This window comes from Myotis yumanensis, unplaced genomic scaffold, assembly GCF_028538775.1.
Source record: "Myotis yumanensis isolate MYYU_CA2020_CCGP unplaced genomic scaffold, mMyoYum1.0.hap1 SCAF_16, whole genome shotgun sequence".
NCBI classification, from domain to species: domain Eukaryota; kingdom Metazoa; phylum Chordata; class Mammalia; order Chiroptera; family Vespertilionidae; genus Myotis; species Myotis yumanensis.
Genome location: NW_027223767.1, coordinates 601,688 through 623,486, shown reverse-complemented (window position 1 = coordinate 623,486; position 21,799 = coordinate 601,688). Strand labels below are relative to the sequence as shown.

General features: G+C 56.4%; 2 protein-coding genes across 3 annotated transcripts in view; one reads left to right on the top strand and one right to left on the bottom strand.

Moving 5' to 3' along the window:
* The window catches only part of DHRS7B (dehydrogenase/reductase 7B), a 50,518-nt gene extending 49,644 nt beyond the window's left edge, over nt 1-874 (top strand). The window contains exon 7 of the mRNA XM_070395433.1: nt 475-874. Within this exon, the coding sequence (XP_070251534.1) occupies nt 475-680 (206 nt within the window). The 3' untranslated portion in view covers nt 681-874. The remainder of the gene's footprint in view (nt 1-474) is intronic.
* A 4,281-nt stretch (nt 875-5,155) lies between these two features.
* Nucleotides 5,156-21,100, bottom strand: TMEM11 (transmembrane protein 11). 2 transcript variants are annotated; one of them, XM_070395434.1, is made up of 2 exons: nt 21,006-21,100; nt 5,156-6,035 (listed from the first exon to the last, which is right to left on the bottom strand). In XM_070395434.1, the coding sequence occupies exons 1-2, from the start codon at nt 21,059-21,061 to the stop codon at nt 5,519-5,521; spliced, it is 573 nt and encodes a 190-aa protein (XP_070251535.1). In that variant the 5' UTR covers nt 21,062-21,100; the 3' UTR covers nt 5,156-5,518. The 2 variants fall into 2 exon arrangements, with proteins under 2 accessions (XP_070251535.1, XP_070251536.1); XM_070395435.1 differs by lacking the exon at nt 21,006-21,100 and adding an exon at nt 18,055-18,278.
* Between the last annotated feature and the right edge of the window lie 699 nt (nt 21,101-21,799).

The window sequence follows — 21,799 nt, the reverse complement described above, 5'->3', positions numbered from 1 at the left end:
GCCTAACACCCAGGCTCCCACAGCTGTCACTAACCCTAACCCAGATTCCTTCCTGCTCCGCATGCAGTGAGCACCTGACCCTTGAGTAGTGGGAGCGCATGTGGCCAGGGCCTTCCCCCACTGGCTGACCTCAGCAGCCACCCATGCTGACTGGCGGCTCACCTTCTGGAGTCATTGGTGCTTTCGAAGGCGCAGATTCTTAAGGTCGGGAAACCCTCGGCTGTGGTGAGCGCCTGCCTCTGACTCCACCTGGGCTGGTCCTGAGCACTGGCGGCTCCACCTCCGTCCCCATGTCCTGCCCACAGCTCACACCCTGAGCCACGGAGGGGCCCTCCTGTCCTGGGTGCAGGAGAGCTAGGATGGTGGGTGCACGATGGAAAGCTGGGGAGCTGACCGCACCGCGGTCTGGTCCACGCAGCTCAGCCGGGAGGGACTTGTGCTTACAAGTTCACGGGTTTCTTTTGTCCACTTTAGTTATGGACGAGACCACCGCCCAGGGCCGAGTGCCTGCGGACGTGGCCCGAGACGTCCTGGCTGCCGTGGCGAAGAAGAAGGAGGATGTGGTCCTGGCCAGCCTGGCGCCTTCCTTGGCCATTTACCTGCGAACGCTGGCCCCCGCGCTCTTCTTCCGCCTCATGGCCTCCCGGGCCCGGAAGGAGCAGAAGCCCAAGGACTCCTAGTGCCACCGCAGGGCTGCTGTCCTGGGTGCTTGTCGGGGTGGAGGCCGGAGGCACTTCCCCTGCCCAGCCCTGGCCGGCCTGCTGGGCGAGACCGGAGCACAGCGGCAACAGGCCTGCCGCCGTGAGGCCGGCCCTGAGGAGTAAGGAGCTGGGTTTTAATGCTGAGAACATGAAATAAACAAATGGACACATGAGCCCTAGTCCTTGAGGGCTAGATAACTGTGCCTCCTTCAGATCCCAGCTTCCGCCGGCTCCCAGAACGGGTTTCCATCTGGAAACCAGCAGACATCCTGACGGCGCCTCGGCCTCGCTGTCCACATCTGACTCACCCAGGACCACTCTCCTAATGGTTTGGCCCCAAGGGAGAAGCCTGTGTGTAAGATGCTGTCCTTCCCCTCCACCCCCAGGCCCTGCAGTGTCCCCTTCAGCCCAGCTGGGGGGCTAATGTGACCATCACTGACCTCCCAGTGGCACCAGTTCTAGGACCAGAAAAGGGTTCCCATTTCCCTGCTGACCAACCCCCCCCCCCCCCCCCCCCAGCCCTGTAGGACCAGGCGCCACTCCCAGAGGAGACGCACTAAGGAGACCGCGTCTACGGGAAAAGGACACGTGGTCCATGTGTCCTCTGGTGTGAGGCTCGGAATCCGGTCGGGGGCGGGGACTCTTTAAAAAAACATTTTTTATTTCAGAGAGAAAGGGGGAGGGAGAGAGAGAGAAACACCAATGATGGGAGAGAATCATTGATCGGCTACGTCCTGCACTTTTCCCACTGGGGATCGAGCCCGCAACCTAGTCGTGTGCCCTGACGGAATGAACTGTGGTCTCCTGGTTCCTAGGTCGACGCTCAGCCTCTGAGCCATGTGGCCGGGCTGGGGGCTCTCCCTGGTGGAAGCAGCCACTTGTTGGCTGTGATGGTTGAGAGTAGCCAGAGAGTGTGCCTGTGGCAGACTTACTAACACTCCACGGTTGAGGTTCCTTCGGTCAGCTTCACACCTCAGTTCAGAACGAAACTTCCCCCTATTGGAGCTGACAGTGGAATGGGGGTCCACTGTGTAGGCTTCCCCGCCTTGGAGTAAGTCCCTCCGTCACACTGTATCCTGCACTCCGTCCTAATTGCCATTTCAGCAGCTACTCCCCAAATGACAACGGCCAGAGCAGCCTGTGAGTCGGGTGTTCAAGGCTCGCAAGTTTCCTGAAAGTTGGAGGATGAGGAGTGGGTTGGATGTGGCGACCTACCCCAGCTCCCACGCGCCCACACATCCATCCCAGGACCCGTGGCTGGAATGTGGATGGATATACACGCGACACATGGCTTTTCACTTTCCTCAGAAACCAGCTCCCTCCCTCCTGGCGTGGGGAAAGGGTGGACTGGAGCCGGCAGTGGCGCCACGCTGACGCCTGGCTGGTCAGACACGCCAACGCCAGCATCCCTCGGAGGCAGCCAGGACGCTGTCTCTGTAGGTGGGATGAGAACAGCTCTCCCTGGACACGCCTTGGCTGTACTTTCTAAAGGGCCCTGTCTGGGTGCTGTCCTTTCCTCTCCATTAAGTAAATGGCCAGCAGCGGGGGCCGGTGGGGTGCACTGCCCTCCAGGCGGTGGCCATGGCTGTGGCTGTGTGTGGAGGTGAGTGGTTTGGGAGCAGCTGCAACAGTGGCCTCAGGTGTAGGCTGGGAAGCAGCTTGGAGCAGACAAAAAGGGTCTCAACCTATCTATGACATGTGGACCACATTGACTATCACTGAGTGTTTACTTGCCTAACGTTCTATGGTTTTTAAAATATATTTTTATTGATTTCAGAGAGAGGGGGAGAGAAACATTGAAGAGCCGTTGATCAGCTGCCTCCTGCACCCTCACACGGGATGGAACCTGCAACCCGCGTATGTGCTCTGACGGGGATCAACCTCCTGCTCACAGGTCGATGCTCAACCACTGAGCCCATGGGCTGTGCTGCCTAACATTTTTTTTTTACATACGCAGCTCACTGTCTAAGGCTTATTATAGAAACTTTGTATTCTACCGTATAAATAAAAAGTGATAGAATACAAACAAATCCATTAAAACTAGTTAGGTCCACTGCTTGGCTCTCAGGTCGGCAGGGTCTGAGGTACCACAGGTGTGCTCGCACCACAGATGCTCTGCCCTCAGCAACTAGGAGGTGGACTGAGGGGCCGGTGGCTCGGGGCTCTCTGATGCCCAGGTTACACCTAAGCCCTCCTGGGTGCCGCTCCCTGGAAAGCAGGTTTGGTAAAGGTGGGGCTTGCGGCGCTGTGACGGGGATGGCAGTGAGCAGCTGTCTGAGGGTGAGTGCACCCCGCACAAGAGCATCCCAAAGAGGGGAGCTGGGTCAGGCCTGGCCTTTGGCTCAAACCCACGTTTGAATGTCTGCCCCCAGGGGTAGTGGTGTCCAGTTTCTCTCTTCTGTCCTTGAAGGTGGTTTTCCCATCTTTTATTCTTGCTTCTGATGGGTAGGTTGGAAAAGCACAATTCTTAGTTCTGCCTTCAGATAAAGTTCAAAGACACCTTCCACTTTACAAGATTCTTGGCGTTTCACTGTCCTGTGCTTTATGCCAAAATCAGAGTCTGAAAAACAAAACCGAATGAGTTTTTCCCGACAGAGGCTGTGCACACCTGTGCCAAGGGCGCAGCTGCCGGACACTCGGCCTGGCTCCCAGCAGCACTGAGCAGAGAGCTCCCTTCTCCCCCTCAGGGACTGACAGCTGCCGAACCAGATGTGCATACTGCTCTGGAGGGAGCTGACAGACGGGACCAAGAAGAGAGACCGTCCAAGTTTGCTCTTCTCTGAAATTGGAGGAAGGCAGGTAGTTAAAACCAGACTCGGGTACTAGGTCAACGGCATGACCCAGTCACAAGCACACACACGGGGCTCATGCCTGTGGACTCAGCAGAGGAGGCCCACCTCACCTGGCCTCTGCTTCCTCTCAGGTGGCAGCTATTTCGTTTCTTCAAGAGCGCTGTGGCCTGGTAACGTGAGCATGACCCGTGTCAGCTGTGTCTAGGTGGAAGGTGGCAGAATAGGTACATGGGGCACCAGCAGAGGGCCAGACACCCCGATGTGGGAGGTGGCTCTACGGCTCCTTCCCTGCCTGGGGCACCGCTCAGCTAGTCTGTGCTCACTCCAGCATGGACACAGTTAAGGTGGCATTTCAGAACCGGGGCTGGTCCGCCCGACAGCAATCACTTTGTGCCGTGCACCTGGCCTCCGTTTCTGGCGAGGGCTGCTGCTCAGCAGGCCTGGGATGGCACTGCTTGTCTGCGTCTATCTGCCTCCCCCAGGAAACCTGATTTGCAGGCAGGGCATGGGGCTCCAAGTCCAAATCTGGGCTATTACAACACGTACCCTTCCTGCCCAGCAGGCTCAGGGGCCAGCAGTCAGGCAGCCCAGTCGCGGGCATCGCACAGTTGAGCTGAGGTCTGTCTGGGATCACTGACAATTTGCCAGGTCCCAGTGACCAGACCACCATGGAAACAGTAGTGTTTACCCAACACGGTTTCTGGCCCCTGGCACTCAACCGAGTGATTAGTGTCTCCAGAGCCCTTAGAGTTCAAGCAGTCTCTCCAGCTGGTGGCCATGGGCTCCTTGTTTTGTTTTTGAATTTCTGTGAGTTTATCTGAACCAGGCTGCCCAGGAGCAAGATCTCAAGGGCTTGCCCCACCATGGGTGCCTTTCACCTTTAAAGCTCTGGGTCTAGAAAAAACGTCCATCGCCTGAGGCCTTCGTACAGATCGGCATTGCTCTCCAGGATGACCTCGCGGATGGGCCCTGACCCTTCCATAGCTCAGGGATGGCTGAGAGCAGGTCTTGGGAAAGCTGCCGTTAAGGCAGGGGCCCAACTTCTTCGTGGAGGGATAATTCCATTTACGCAAGGCTTAGAGGGAAAGTGGGAGGTGGTGCTCACAGGCCTTTCGGTGGGCACCTGGGAACAGGCCTGCTCAGGGCACGTGAGGAACAGCTCCAGTGCTTTAACCGTTTGAGTCCCAGGGGGCATTGAAAAAACACTGTCGAAGAATCCCAAACAGCGCAACCGCGCTTTCTCTAAATGAGTACGAAAAGACCCAAACAGCGTGATAGCGCTTGTTTTATTTTATGTCGACTGCACTGCTTGGGACTCAAACGGTTAAACAGGTGCAGACGTGAGCTTCTCGTTGTCCTAAATCCAAACCTGGGCAAGAGGTCAGACCCCAGTTGTGCACATGCACCAGAGGCCCGGGGACCTCCAGGCCTGTCACGCTCCCCTGCCCCGTCCCTGCACGGCGTTGAGCAGTGCTAGCCTGGGAAGCAAGGCCAGGTGAGAGAGGAGATGTCTCTGGCTGGGTCTAAGCCTGCCCTGTTCAGGGCCTGCTCTACTCACGTGCTGACACCAGCTGCAGCCAGACGCAGGGAAGCCTCTGGTGCCATCCACGGGCCGACTGCAGCAGCTACTGGCACAGTCATGAAAAGCAAAGACACCTGGAATTGAAATTCTCATCATTTTAATGGTCAATTGCTTCTGGTTGGCTCTGGAAGGTAGTTAAACAATAAACTTCAAGACCCCACCCCAGCACACTCACCCCCCTCAGCTCCCATCAACATTCCATGCCCAGTCAGAATCCCATGGCCTCAGACTCCCTGTGGGTTGCAGAAATCCACAGCTTAGTGAGGCGAGTTGAAAAAACCCTTGGTACATTTGTGATCTGTGTTATTTTTAAAAAATAACAACTATTAAACCAAACACCTTCCCGGGCTCCATTGCCTCATGGAGCAAAAAAATGTTCCTGTGCGACCTGCATACTCTGCTGTCTCCTGTGGGCCGGCTGCCTGCTCCCTCAGGGCGTGCGATCATACGGCGTAGAGCTCATACACCTTCTTTACACAGTACACCAGGGCGGCGAGCGCTATCGTGTTGTGCAGTCTCTTTCTGTGCAAGTCGTCCTTCCGGACCAGCACCACGGGGGTGGAGGAGGTGAGTGTGTGCAGGGGCAGGCGGGACAGTTTATAGGCGTCGTACTCCACTTGGTACTTGCAGCAGGGGTCAAACTGCCAGGAGATGCCGTAGAGAGTGCAGCAGGCCAGGCTCAGCACGCCCGCGGGCAGGGAGATGTAGTGGGAGTAATCTAGGGGCAGTGCCAGTGGGGTGAAGAGGCAAGCGGTGCCCGCCAGCACGGTGGTCTTGTGCAGACAGTTGCCCACGGTGATCCAGCGCGCGGTCTCATCGCCGATGCGGGTGGGCTCGATCACGATGTACTTGTACTGGGCTTCCAGGGCCTGCTCCAGCTCATACTCAAACTGGTCTTGCGCGTTCTCCCCATTGTAGATCTCGTGCACAATGTAACAGTCTGTGGCCGACAAGCTCACCCTTAGGAGGGAGGGGCAAGAACAAGACAAGAGTTAGCTGGGAGCACTTACTAGGTTTCTTTGCTGAGACACTGAGGGGAAGGCACTGAGGCGGGGTCTGGCCTCAGCTCAGCCGAGAGCCTGCGCTCTTGAAAACGCCACATCTCACTTAGGTTTCTATCACCCTTAGAACCCAATACTCGGGATCATCAGTGAAGAACTGTTTTTCTGAAAGAAACTAACGGACTATTAAAAGGTGCAGGAGTACCCTAATCTCTAAATGACAACTTGCAGTATACACTGCGCCAGGCGGTTGGTCTGCTGCAGGGGATGGACAGGTCTGAGTTAGCTGAGCTCCCAGGAAACAAGGATGAGGTCAGCCCCGGATCGCATTAACACCCCCAACACAGAAGCCCAAGGTGAGCAGGGTGAAGTCAGCGCAACCGCAGGGCCTGAGGCAGAGACCACCCAACACCCTGCCTGTGCATGGCTCAAAACCAGTCCCCTCTGGCCTGCAGGGCACTTTTGTCCTGGGCGACTGAGAACCAAACTCCTCTGACCCTCATGGAAGGACACGCTGCACAAAGTCCCCTGGCCCTCCCCAGGCCGGCGCCCCCAAGCACCCCAGCACACTGCTTAGCGAGCAAGCCCTTTATTTAATCAGGAAAAGAGACATCTCAAGAACAGCAATGACTGACACTTAGTGGACCTGGGAGCCCATGCTGACCTGTAGGCCAGGACTGGATTTAGTCTCACAAAGACCCACTCCTAGGGGCTGAGCTGATCGGACCCCCCACCGCGCCCCCCCCCCCCCCCCCCCCCCCCCGCCCAGGGATGGGTAACAGGATCCTCAAAGTGGAGCCTTACACATCAAGGCCAAACAGCAGCAGGGAGGCAGTTTCCAGATTCTCAGCCTGAGGCCTCTCTAATGCAGACTTCCCACCCAGAGCACTCTTCCCACACTCCTGACGGCAAACCTCATTGCAAACCTGTACACACCTGTACACACCTGTCATTTTCGTTTGGCTTGTTGCGGCCTGTCCTGATCTTTCTGAATCTCCACACAGCTGTCTAGCATAGCTACTTTTCTCCTAGCTCTGTGTTATCTGTTCATCTGATCAGAAGTCTTCTTTAGCCCAGCCTCTGACAGGACACTGCTAGACACAGCTCTTGAGGCCGGATCAAGCTGCTTAATCCCTATTACCACCAGGCTATGCAGAGCCACCTCATCACATGCCTCAGTGAAAAGCAGCCCTTTGCCCTGGCCAATCGGTTGGGCATCATCCCAGGCACCGAAGGGTTGCTGGTTCTATTCCCCGTCAGGGCTCATGCTTGGGTTTTTGGGCTCCATCCCTGGTGGGGTGTGTGCAGGAGGCAGCTCATCAATGTTTTACTCTCACATAAATGCTTCTCTCCCTCTCTCTCTAAAAATCAATAAAAATCTTAAAACAACAGCCCTAGCTGGTTTGGCTCAGGGGTTAGAAGTGTCCGCCCACAGACTCGGGTTTGATTCTGGTCATGTACCTCAGTTGCAGGTTTGATCCCCGGCCCCAGTTGGGGCATGTACAGGAGGCAACCAATCGATGTATCTCTCTCACATCAACGTTTCCCTCTCTCTGCACCCCCCAAACCCCGCCTGCTCCACTCTCTAAGAAAAGCCCTGACTGGCTCGGTGGATAGAGCGTCGGCCTGCAGACTCAAGTGTCCTGGGTTCGATTCCAGTAAGGGGCATGTACCTTGGTTGTGGGCACATACCCAGTGGGGAGTGTGCAGGAGGCAGCTGATCGATGTTTCTCTCTCATCGATGTTTCTAAGTCTCTATCCCTCTCTATCCCTCTCCCTTCCTCTCTGTAAAAAAAAAATCAATAAAATATATTTTTTAAAAAAAGAAAATTAAAAAAAGAAAAAAAATTCAATGGGAAAATTATCCTCGGGTGAGGATAAACAACAATAAAATAGTAATAAGTCAATGATCATTGCCCAGACCTGAGTGCAGCAGGAAGGGAGTCCCAGGCCCCTTCCAAGATGAAAGCAACTCCATGGTAGGGCGGGTGGGGACGGGACTGCTGGGCAGACGCTAAGGAACAAGGACGAGAGCGGAAAGCGGGACTATCCAGCGATACACAGGCGCGATCCGCAGAGGTAGGTTCACGCTCTGGCTGATGTTTCGCTCTCCTGTGGTCACGTCAGAAATGAGGAGTCACTGGGACTGGGCCGGCAGTGCCACCAAGGGCAGTGGGAGGAGCTCCGCTGAGAGGGCCCTGCATGCCTGGGGCTCAGGCGGAGGGAGCTCTGATCTGCATTCAGCCAGGCTCAGGGAAGCCTCCTACGCAGCAAAGTCACCAGCCTCATGAGACTGGGCCCTGGGGAGCCGTCCTTCCCCGGGGGTCGGACAAGCCTCCTCAACATGGGACGCTGTCAGAGCACCTGCTGCGTGTGCCCGTGGCCAGGGCTGCCTTTCCGGTGCGGTGACGAGCGTTTCTGTAAGAACCCACCGGAAGTTTATGAAATGAGAAATGTTGGGTTTTCCCTGGGAAGGCCTTTATGGAGTTTTTCCATTTGATTTTAATTCAGAGAGATAAACAAGAGGCCATTTCAATGATTACTCCCAGGCAGGGTTCAGCACTGAAGGTGGCAAAGAAGAAACCCTACTCGGACCACCTGGAACCGGCTGCTGTCCCCGTTCCCCGGGGGCGGAGGAGGCTGGTTTCCAGGTGTCACCCCTGGCCCAGAGGCTTCCTTTGTGTTCTCAGTTCATTAGCCAAGAGAGGCAGAGGGAGAGACAAGAACAAGGGAATTGCGGGGGGGGGGGGGGGGGGGGGGGGCGGGGGAGACGGTGGTCAACTCATTCATGAAGAGGCAACACTTCCAAGTCAGCTGTGTGTCCGGCTAACTACCACAGTGAGGCCGGGACAGAGGCTGCTGCGGGCGTCCGAGGCGAGCTTTCTGGCCACCGAGTCCTCTGGGACACTCAAAGCAAAATGCAGGTATCAAGGCCGAGATTACAGATGTTCCTGACAAACCCCAAAGCTACCTTCGGATTATAGCCATTCTGTTAGGAAAAATACTGTTGGACTTACAAGAAAATGCTAGTTGGAACCACAGCACCTGGATATCCTACTTCATCTGGAAACACAGTGGGCAGATCCCACCCCACCCCGTGCTAACCGAGCCCTCCCCAGCTCCTTCCCCGCTGCCCTGGCCTCTGTAAGCCCAGCTGCACCCACACCCGCCCAGGCCCGCCTTCCCAGCCATCCTGGTGGGCTCTCGGGTTCCTCAGGTAGGAGTGGGAGGCAAAGCCCTCCCGTCATTGTCAAAACAGATGAGTGTGTCCTGGGTCCCACGGAGCCTGGAGGATGTGAGTTCGCCCACCGTCCGCCCAACAGCACAGGAGCGACGGCGAGCTCACAGGCCTTCAGCTGCGGGCAGTCCCGAACACCATGGCTCTGAGGAGCATGCGTGGGCACAGTGCACTCACCTCGTGCACACAGCCTGTCAAAGCATCCGCACTCCTACTGTCATCGCAAACCGACCCTCCACAGTGTGCAGACAAGAGCACAACCACACTGAAGTAACCTCCCGGCACCTTCACACCAGGCAGGCCCGCGGCCAGCCCAGCGGGCGGTGCCCACACACGGCCAGAGCCGCCACCCCCCCAGTGCAGCGAGGGATGTGTCCACTGGAAAGCATGGAATCTGGAGCCTAGAGAAGATTCCTAGGACCCTATGTACAAAAAGGAAACAGCATGGCTCAAAACAAACCTGCATGGACAACCAGGAGGCCCCCTTTGCCAGAGGCCAGCCACCAAGCAGTCAGCACCTGCCCCTCCACCTGGGCTGTGGCAGTTGGGACACCATCAGACCCTGCAAATGTAGGTTTTAAAAACGTCCCCAATCACCAGATTCCATTCTGCATGGCGGGCACTTCAGAAACCTGCTGGCGAAGGATGCCCAGGAGAGTCATGTCCACAACAGCCCAGCTACCCAGCACCCCTGCCACCCACACACACACACACACCCACACAACAGCCCAGCTACCCAGCGCCCCCTGCCCCCCCATACACACAACAGCCCAGCTACCCAGCACCCCTGCCACCCACACACACACAAACCCACACACACACACACCCACACAACAGCCCAGCTACCCAGCACCCCTGCCACCCACACACACACACACACCCACACAACAGCCCAGCTACCCAGCACCCCTGCCACCCACACACACACAAACCCACACACACACACACCCACACAACAGCCCAGCTACCCAGCGCCCCTGCCACCCACCCACCCACACCCACCCACACAACAGCCCAGCTACCCAGCGCCCCCTGCCCCCCGTACACACAACAGCCCAGCTACCCAGCACCCCTGCCCCCCACCCACACCCACCCACACACACACACACCCACACAACAGCCCAGCTACCCAGCACCCCTGCCACCCACACACACACACACACCCACACAACAGCCCAGCTACCCAGCCACCCACACCCACACCCACACCCACACACAAAACAGCCCAGCTACCCAGCCATCCACACCCACACAACAGCCCAGCTACCCAGCGCCCCTGCCCCCCCCCACACAAACAGCCCACCCAGCGCCCCTGCCACCCACACCCACACCCACCCACACAACAGCCCAGCTACCCAGTGCCCCTGCCACCCACACCCACACCCACACCCACCCACACACACACACGGCTTGGTTGTTTCTGGGTCAAATGTAACCCAACCAGGAAAGCATCCAATCAGAAGGTTGCCTTGAACCAGTTCAGCCAACCCCCATGAACCTAGCCCATGAAAGAAGATTGCAGAAAAGCTCATGTGATCCAGGCTTCCTAAGAGACTGTATTTTAGCTTTTTACTGCAGTTGTGAAATTATCAGTAAGGGAGCATAATAAAGTGTTCTAAAAAGAGAGAGAAAGCACTGAGAATGGAAAAGTCTCTAAGAAAGGAAGTTAAGCGTCAGTTACACAGCAGTGTTTATGGTATACTGCCTTTAGTGAAATTTTTAAATGGTAAACATTTGCTTTTATATGCACAGGACCCTCCTGGACAGATAAACAAATACCTGAGGACTATGTCACTGGGGAGGGGACGGAAGCACTTCAGTCAGTACTTACAGAGCAGGGCTGCTCTCCCAGACACCTCTCCCAGGCTGGCCTCACTGCCTGGCCAACAGCCAGGGGAGCCGCTCCCACCTATCGGAGCTCGAGCGGCAGCTGCAGACACTACACTAGGACGGGCTCTTGAACCTGCTCCTCCTCCACCTTCAACTGGTCAGCCGAGACCCGAGACCCTCCCTCCTCCTCGGAACCGACTCCAGCTCGGGCAGTGCTGGGAAACACTCATCAGAGGAGCCCACAAACACGGCCTTCCCAGGACAAGGCGCCTCGAGAAGGATCAGCCACAGTGATTCCCAAAGTGGGCGCTACTGCCCCCCGGTGGGCGCTGCAGCGATCCAGGAGGGCGGTGATGGCCACAGGTGCATTTGGGGGCGATGAGTAACTGCTATTAAAATTTAAAAAAAATTAATTTCCAGGGGCTGAGTAATATTTTTTCTGGAAAGGGGGCGGTAGGCCAAATAAGTTTGGGAACCACTGATCAGCCACGAGGACTGCAAGACAGACTCCACTTCCCCTGGGATCTGGGCCCCTCCTGGTCTCCTGACCCACTGCAAGGATGATTTCAAAGGCATCTGGGATTGTAGAAGTAGTCACCAACATGGGGTCCCCAAATCTAGCTGCACAGGATGCTCAGAGCAGCACTGTCTGGCCCCCATCAATGTGCCGTCCTCCAGACGAAGGTGGAGGAGTTCCGGCTGCACGCTTGGCAGCGCACCCCTCAGGTGAGGCGGAGGCAGAGGCGGAGCAGGTGCAGGACCCACGCAGGGGCATTTCACACTCAATCCTAAAGCACAGACTAAAGGGTTTCTGTGTGCTGACTGTGAAGAGAAGCAAGCAGAGGACAGACAACTCAGGAGAGCAAGGTGCCTCTGCCTGGGGGGAGACACATGGGCCAGGGTGATGCTAGTTTTCTATTTCTTAAGCTTAGTGGTGAGTACACAGGTTTATTAATTTTTTTAAAATATGGTAAAATACACACACAAAAATGTACTATCTTAACCACTTTTAATGTGCAGTTCAGTATTGGTAAGTACATTCATATTGTCATGCAACCTGTCTCCAGAACCTTTTCATCTTGCGAAACTGAAACTCTGTCCCCATCAAACAACTCCCACCTACCCTGCCATTCCACTTCTGTCTTTATAAACATGAGTGACTGTTCTAGGCACCGTGTGTAAGTGGAATCATACGGGTTTGTCCTCTTGTGACTGGCTTACTTCACTTGGCACAATGTTTTCAAGGTTCATCTGTTATACAGCACGTGTCAGAACTTCCTTCCTTCAAGGGTGAATAATATTCCAATGTATGTATAAACCACATTTTGTTTCTCTCTTCATCCATCAATGGACACTTAAGTTATTTCCACCTTCCAGCTATTTATTCTATATAATAAAAGAGTAATATGCAAATTGACCCTAATGGCAGAACCACCAAGAATGACTGGTTGCTATGATGTGCACTGACCACCAGGGGGCATGCACTCAATTCAGGAGCTGTCCCCTGGTGGTCAGTGCACTTCCACAGGGGGAGCTCTGCTTGGCCACAAGCCGGGATGATGGCTGGGAGCACAGTGGCGGTGGCAGGAGCCTCTCCCACCTCAACAGTGCTAAGGATGTCAGATTGCAGCTTAGGCCCAATCCTGTGGGGAGCGAGCCTAAGCTGCAGTCAGACATCCCCCAAGGGCTCCCAGCTGCCAGAGGGATGTCTGACTTCCAGCTTAGGCCCAATCTCCCAGAAAGTGGGCCTAAGCCGCAGTCAGACATCCCCCATTGGGCCCCAGACTGTGAGAGGGTACAGGCTGGGCTGAGGGATGCCCCTCCTGCCCCGAGTGCACGAATTTTCGTGCACCGGGCCTCTAGTCTACACTAATAAAAGAGAAACATGGTAATTAGCGTACGACCGCTACCCTTTTCATTGGCTAATCAGTGAGTATATGCAAATTAACTGTCAGCCAAGATGGCGGCCGGCAGCCAGGCACTGAAGGGAGCATGAGGCTTGCTTGCTGCGGACTCCAACGTTCCCCACCTCACTTGCCGGCCTCTGAGCTACAACTCTAAGCTACTATGTACTATGTTGCAAATAAGAAGATAAACAAAACTCCAGAAACCAGCTGGACTGAAAGCCAGGCGGACCGAAACTTTGTATCGATGTTTTCAGCAGTGAGGCCTCAGAGCTAAAGCTGGCCCAGAATAAAAAAAAAAAAAAAAAAAAAGAAAACAAGGAGCGGTTGGGAGCTTTAGTCACTCGCCACCCGGAAAACAGCCCTCAGCCCCTCACCCAGACTGGCCAGGCACCCCAGTGGGGACCCCCACCCTGATCCAGGACACCCTTCAGGGCAAACCAGCCGGCCCCCACCCGTGCGCCAGGCCTCTATCCTATATAGTAAAAGGGTAATACGCCTCCCAGCACCGGGATCAGTGGAGCAGCGAGGCTCCAGGCACCGGGATCAGCGTGACAGGGGGCAGCGCCCAAACCCCCTGATCGCCCTGCGGCTCTGTGTGTGACAGGGGGCAGGGCCACAACCTCCCTATCCACCCTGCTCTGTTCGTGACAGGGGAAGGCGTCCCAACCCCCTGATCAGCCCTGCTCTGTGCCTGATATGGGGGAGCTCCCCAATCCCCTGATCGGCCCTGCTCTGTGTGTAACAGGGTAGAGCCATAACCTCCCCATTGGCCCTGCCCTGAGTGTGACAGGGTGCAGCGCCCCAGCCCCCTGATCCGCCCTGCTCTGTGTGTGACAGGGGGCAGTGCCCCAACTCCCCTATCAGCCCTACTCTGTGAGTGACAGGGGGAAGCTCCTCAACCCCCTGATCAGCCCTGCTCTGTGCATGACAGGGGGGAGCTCCCCAACCCCCTGATCGACCCTGCTCTGTGTGTGACAGGGGGCAGCGCCCCAACCCCCTGATCGGCCCTGCTCTTTGAGTGATAGGGGGCAGCGCCCCAACCCCCTGATCAGCCCTGCTCTGTGCATGACAGGGGGTGGCGCCGCAACCTCCCCATTGACCCTGCCTTGAGTGTGACAGGGGGCGGTGCCCCAACCCCCGAATCGGCCCTACCCTGAGCATGACTGAGGGTGGCATCGCAACCTCCCGATCTGCCCTGTTCTGTGCATGACGGGGCGGTGCCCCAACTCCCCAATCGGCCCGGCTCTGAGCCTGACCAGGGGCTGCACTTAGGGATTGGGCGTGCCCTCTGCCACCTGGGAGCAGGCCTAAGCCAGCAGGTCGTTATCTCCCGAGGGGTCCCAGACTGCGAGAGGGCACAGGCCGGGCTGGGACCCCCCCCCGCCCAGTGCACAAATTTTTGTGCACCGGGCCTCTAGCATATATATAAAAGCCTAAGTGACCATTACAACTGGTCGACCTAATGACTGGTTGACCCGTCGCTATGATGACGCACTGACCACCAGGGGGCAGACGCTCAACACAGGAGCTGCCCATGGGGGTCAGTGTGCTCCCATAGCTAACCTCCCGTGGCGGGCCAACCTCCCACAGTCCTTCCCCATGGCAGGCTGGTCCTGATTGGCCATGATCGCCAGCCCGGCCGAGGGACCCCACCCGTGCACAAATTTGTGCACTGGGCCTCTAGTTTTGAATGCTGTGAACATGGATGTAAAAATATGTTTGAGTCTCTGCTTTCAATCTCTTTGGATATATACCTAGAAATGGAATTGTTAGGTGGTAGTTCTATTTTCCCCTTTTCTGAGGAACGCCATCCTGCTCTCCACAGCGCCGCACCACTTGACATTCTCAGCACCAATCCCACCTCCCCACAGCCTCACCCATACGGTTGTGTTTCACATTAGCCATCCTGATGGTGTGAGGTGGGAGCTCATTGGGGATCTGATTTGTACTTTTTAAGGTAATGGCTTTATTGAGACAAAATGCACACACCATGGAATTCACCCACTTGAGTGTACAATTCAACGGCTCAGCACTTTCACCCAGTTGTGCAATGACCACAATCAATTTTAGGACATTTCATCACCCTGAAGAGCCCTGTCATCCTCATTCCCTACCTCCCCAGCCCCTGGCAACATCCATCTACTGCTTGACTCTGTGGGCTGCCTAGTCTGGGCCCTCCATATACCTGCACTCATCCGTGCACTGCTTTTGTGACCAGCTTCTATCATTTAGCATAACAGCTTCAAGGATCATACATATGGTAGCTAGTTTCAGACTTGTCAGAAATATACTTCTGATGTGTTTAATATAATTTTTAAAAATTCAAGAAAAATTATATGAGGGGGGGCCATCAAAGGTGCTATACACAAAAATGGTCAATAATGGTTTTGTTTAAATAGTGGCCTAGCAGGTGATTCTTAATTTTTTCCTCATACTTAGAATTCTGTATTAAAAAATATAAATATGTGCTTCTTTTATAATGGGAACATTATAAAAATTTTCAGGGAGAAATATTGTTCAACAGCCCTTATATCCTTGGGGTGAAGAGACCAGAGAGCTACGGGGCCCCCAAAACCCAGGGAACAGAAGCAGCCCTCCGCTCGGGCAGCGAGTGCCTGCGAGAAACCTGCGTGGGGAGTAGCCCAGCTCGGTGAGCCGAGCGCAACTTCCAGCTGAGGTGCGTGTGGGCCTCACTCCCCAGTCCTCAGTGCAGAGGAGGAGATCCCAGCTCCGTTCACGCAAGTAAGCACCGCCCGGTGCCCTTTCCTAGAACCAGAGCCAAATGTCACCAGGGTGGAGCACTTGCTTTCGGCCCATTTCCTCCGGGCCCGGGCTCACAGGCAGGACTGAGGTGTGAGCTCCCATCCGAACTACAAAAGGCTGTTGATTCTGGTCCCTGAAAGCGGAGGAAGTATTTTCACCCCAGGATCCCAGCACTGGGCCTGAACGTGACAGGCATTAGCAGAAGTACGCGTGAAATGAGTGACGGGAGAAAAACAACTAGTCAATAAGACAACGGGTGGCTGAAAATTAAACCAGGTCCATATGTCGTGTTGCTTCCTACATAAGAAGCACATGGTCGCCCTGACCGGTGTGGCTCAGTGGATGGAGCGTCGGCCTGCGGACTGAAAGGTCCCAGGTTCGATTCCGGTCAAGGGCATGTACCTTGGTTGTGGGCACATCCCCAGTGGGGAGTGTGCAGGAGGCAGCTGATCGATGTTTCTCTCTCATCGATGTTTCTAGCTCTCTATCTCTCTCCCTTCCTCTCTGTAAAAAATCAATAAAATATATTTTTTTAAAAAAAGAAGCACATGGTCACTTGGTCACCCATGATACATGAGGTGCTGGATTCGAGCTCTACCCCCCAAGTCTAGGAAAACCCACTGTTGGCTAACCAAAAATTGCTTCCTCCATCCAGAGCCAAAGAAAGCAGTAAAATTCTATACTTGGATTTAAGGGCCAGATAGGACAAAAAGGCACAGGCATGCAGCCCCAATATGGAGGACAGTTCGAAACAGGTCAAGGAACTTCCTCTCACAGGGCACCTGGCACCTGCATCTCCACGTGCAAGAGAACACCTTCCTCCTCTGTGCTCTGGTAACTGAGCAGCTCTCTGCTGAGAACAGAACACAGCGCATCCAGTGTGGGAATCGAGAGGCCTCCATTCAAGTTCCCTCTCAGTCGCTCCCTGGCTTTGTGTCCAAGGGCAAACCCCCTGGCTACTCTGAGCCAGCTTTGCGGTGTTAAGTGGGCTCTCCCAGGCTGCTGCAGCGGAGGGGAGGGGCTGGGTGTCCAAACCAGTGACCGCTGCGAAGCACCACCCAGTATTTACATTAAGTAAAATTAAAGCATTGTTCCTCAGACACATGAGCCACACTTCAAATGCTTTAAAGTCACAAGTGGCTATGGCTACCCTAACGAACAGTCCTGAGTAAGGAACTGTTAGGACTACTAAGTGGTTCTGGGCTTTCCCAAGAACTCTGGGCCCGGATGGTTGCCGCTGGCACCAGGGACAGAACACCGTGGCAACTGGAGGGTCCTGTGTGCTCACTCTGTGGAGTCCTTCCCCTTCCTCCCACTATCCTCACTCACTGAGGTGCATGCAGAAGCCCACACACATGCGCGCGCGCACAGGTACACACACGCATGCAGATGTACACACACGCATGCAGATGTACACACGCGCATGCATGCACACACACAGAGGCTTGGGGCAGAGAAGCCAAACTCAGCCTTCTTCTTATCTCCCTGGACATAAGATCATTCCTCTTCTTCAGAAAGTTGGGCCTGAACTGGAATGCAGCCTAACAAGTTACTACAGCTGGAATTCCAGGTTGCTCAAATGAATCAAGGGAAACAAATTTATGCCTAAGAGGATGCACCCCAGCAGACCCTAACCCACAATGCCCAACTTCTGGGATCAGAATGTGTGTCCAGCTGGACTGGACCCACCACCCTCCTGGTTGCCATGTACAGACCTGGATGCAGAGGCTGTGTGCACGGCTCATCTGGACCAGGAGGAAACAAACATTTCAACCACACAGCAGAGCCATATGGGAGTCTTTCAGGAGAAATAAAATACAAACCCCTAAGGTTCTTCAGCGCTAAAAGGAAAGGACCAGGTCAGAATGAGGGGAGTGCGCCACCTGCCACCTGCCACGGGGCACCTGGGCCTTCCGTGCAGCTGGACTGGGAACCAAACCCTCCACAGCCCTCCAGAGCCACATCGTCTGAGTCACAGGTTAAAGCAGAGCTGTCAAAAGATCAAGTACCAAGGAACAGAGCGTGAAAGACATGCAAGGAATCCCCCGAACGGGCTGCCTGAAAACGCTGCACAACCAGGGGAGGGCCAGGGCGCAAAAAGTGATTCACCCTAAAACCCGAGCATTTAGTCCAGCGTGCCTGGCCCTCGGAACACCCCAGGCCTGCCAACAGTGCTGCTGCCTCAAATCATGATCGGAATCAGATAAATGCAGGAACTGAGAGCATATGGCTGTACTCACATTCCAGCAAGCACGGAGAACTCAGGGTGCGCAGGGCCCCGAGTGAATGAAGACAAGGAGCCCAAGGGGACAGGCGGGGCCGTCTGTGAGCTGATCCGGGCTGGCACCCAAGTGGCAGAACACACAGGTACCTGCACTGTGCCTTCCTAGGTGGGCAAGTGTGTCTCAAAGACGTCGACAGGCCAAGTGGCAGTCTGTATCGTGTGCTCGCTGCCAGTGTGCTGAATTTTGGACAAGAATTCAGGTTACAGCTCAGAGTCTGATGTTCTTCATTACAAACATTGTTGATTTCCTAGATTTAATGGAGTGGAGAGAAAAATCAACATGCAAGCAGCTTTCATTTTGCTATTTCCACCCTCTCCTAGTTCAGTCTAGACCAGCGGGGTCCTGTCGCTAGGACTTCCTGCACTGAAGCCTATCTCTACCCACGACAGTCACAGCCACGGTGGCTACCAGCACCTGAAATGTGACTAGTGTGACTGAGGAGCTGAATTTTTCATTTTACTTAATTTTAATTAATTTAAATGTAACTATCACATGTGACTAGTGGCTACTGAAGTAACACAGTTCTAGACTCAAGAACCAGGTGAAGCAAGAATCCATATACTGTGTATTCTAAACTCGACCATCATTAACACACAGCTGATAACAGAAATTCTCATGGACAACCTGGCACTGGAGCCTTTAAGTGCAAGGCCTGCTGTGGAGTCTGCAGCCACTGGCAATTCTGGAAAGTCTCCCAAAGTATTGCTCTGCTCAGCCCGTGCACCAAGCAAGACCGTTTCCTTCAGTTTCAGCATAAAGCACATGCCAACCAGGTTTGCGCAGCAACTCAGGGAAGTGGTCTTACAATGTGGAGCTGAGATCTGAGTCAGCACAAATGTGACATGGAGCAACGTTATTTAAGAGAGCAGTAAACAGCCACATTTCAGTTTTAAGGGCCAATAATACACGTGGGCCTCATAATCTACGGTGCCTGCCAATCCATTAATCCAGCCTGCCCCACCCAGTCTGCCCACCCACAGCGCAGGAATGGAGGGATGCCCAGGAGTCAGCTAGCTGGCAGGGGCCAGAGTGTGTGGGAAGATTATGTTTCCATTCCTTGCTCACATGGGACACCGAGGGAAACCAGGTCCCCAGCTAGGGCCTCACAGCCAAGGCAAATGAAGTCCCCATGTCCTCCCACCCCCACGGCACCTGGAAGGCAGACGGCAAACAGAGGGGCCCCCTTCAATAGTGCATTACACAGAAGGAGAGCCACCAAACCAGATGCCACTGCTGGCTAACACATCTGCAGGTGTGAGCAGGGCCTGCGGTCCAGGCCAAAGGCTGCAACCTGACACCTAAGGAGACCAGGCAGGTAACAGCCATGAGTCAAAGCGTCAGGTGAGGGGTGATGGATGAACCAGAAAGCACTGGACCTGACCAAGAGTCGGCCACCACGCAGCCTTTCGAGGGGAGGGTGTGTGTGTGTGTGAAATCCCGCAATTTGAAAGTGCTGGAAACTAATTAAATTCTCTTTAAAACGGAGGGCCTATAATCAAGGAATGGATTCAGTCTATGGGCTGCTGGTTTGCAAACTCAGTTTTGAATTAATGATTGTCTCAAACCAAGGAGAAAAAAATCCCCAATATCTCATTTATTTTCTTTTAATGGTTTTTTTTAAATTGGTTTCAGGGAGAGGGAGAGTTAGAAACATCAACGAGGAGAGAATCACTGTTCGGCCGCCTCCTGCAAGCCTCACATGGGGACCGAGCCCCAACCCCTGCTCGGCTGCCGGGAGCCCCGGCCCCTGGGTCCCGCTCGGCCGCGGCGGGGCCGGCATCTAATTCCTTAGGTCAGCGAAGCTGAAGCCCCGCCGGGGCGTCCCAACACGCCCTTTCCGCGGTTTCTACCCAGGTTTCTGACAGGTTATTTCCTATGACTAAAGGACTGATCTTTGCATTGAAGGCCTTGACACGTTCCCTAGCTTTTAGGACCACTGGGGAAATCCTCGAGGTCACTTCTTTCAATGTCTGATCTAAGAAACGCAAGGCCGGAGTTGGGGAAGAACAAAAATACATCTGCTCGCCATTCACTGCTTTTCCAAGAAGCGGAAGGCAGAACCCGGGGATCGAGGCGGCCGGGACCGCTCCCAGGGCCGCCGGGGCGGACGCCGCTGCCGGCGCCGGCGGAGACGATGGACGAGCCGCCCGGAGAGCAGGACGCACAGGACTGAGCGGGAGAGGGCGGCGGCGGGGGGGGGGGGGGGGGGCGCCTCCCGACAATCTTCACCGAAGACCAAGCAGCCACAGCACGGCTCCTCCCTGACCAGCGCGGGCCTCCCCCGCGCCCCGCCGAGGCCGGGCACACCCTCCCGGAGCAGAACCCGCGCGTCCGCGCAGCCGCGCCCCGAAGCCAGTCCTCCCCGGAGTCCGCGGAGGCAGGGACGCGCCGCTCCCGCCCGCGCCATTCATTGGAAAGGTCACTCAGGACTTCCCCGCCGGCGCACGCGGAGCCGCCCGAAAGGAGGCCGAGTCCCCTCCCGCGGCCCCGGGGGAGGGCGGAGGCCGCCGGCCAGAACGGACCGCGTCCTCCGCGGCGCCCTCCCTCGGAGTCCGTCCGCGCCACGTCAGGGCCGAAGCCGGGAAACGAGCGTGGCCGGCACGACGGCAGCCGGACGCCGCTCGGCCCGCGGGCAGCAGGCGGGCCCCGTGGGCCTGCGCGGCCCGGTCCGGCCTCGCTCCAGATCCCGAGCCCCGTGGAGGCCGCTTCGGCACGGCTCCCACGCGGCTGTGGGTCGGCCTGCACCGGAGCCCCGCGTGCCCGGCGGAGGGACGGAAGGGAGGAGGGAGGTGGGAGCGAAGGGGGCGCCCGGGGACGAGGGCAGGGACGGCGCTGCAGCCACAGGCGGCCTCGCTGGCCACGCGCGCTGCGCTTCACGCCGGGGCGGCCGCCAGCGCCGGGCTCACCTCTCTCGGGCGCCTCCGCTGCCCGGGCCCAGGCGCCTCCGTCCCCACGCGGCCATCTTGCAGACTCTCGGCTCGCGGACGCCTCGCGCGGCGGCCTGGGCGGCGCGCGGGCCGACGGGAGATGTAGTCCAGACCGCAGCCCGGGACGGCGCGGGAGGCGAGGCCGCGCCGCCCCGGACTACAATGCCCACAATGCACCGGGCCGGTAGCCCCCAAGCCGCGTCACTTGGGAAAGGTGGTCCTTGGTGCGGGCCAGTGAGGCGGCGGCCTCGGCAGAGTGCGGTTCGGCCGCCTCCTTAGAGATCGAAGTCCTTCTATTTCCTGGCCTGGGAGTCAGGCCCCACCCGCTCGGACGTCCCGAGGTTGCGGGAGCGGGAGCTGTGGGAGGGCGGAAAGGGGGCGCCCGGCTTCCCTGTCCGCCGCTTCCTGGCGGGCCCGGCGCCTCGCTCCCTACGCGAGCGGCCCTCCTGCCCTTCCCGGCCGCCTGACCGTTAAGGTCACCGGGCGGCAGGCGATGCTCCTCCTGCTTCATCCCCCAAATTACCTGGGTTCGGGGAATCCTTTGGCGACCAGACAGGCTGGGCCTCCGCTGCACGGAGGTCCTGCTCGCAGGGGTCGGGGGCTGACAGCACAGGAGGAGCGCGCCTGTGGACCAGGCGTGAGGGAGAAGCCCACTCGGGGCCTCGGGCCCCCGGCCCGCCTCGCACCGGGGCGTCATCTCCTCCTTGTGCCTGTGAGGGTCTGTGCTGAGCGGGTCACCCCCTGATGGCATATGTTGTGCTGGGTCACAGGGA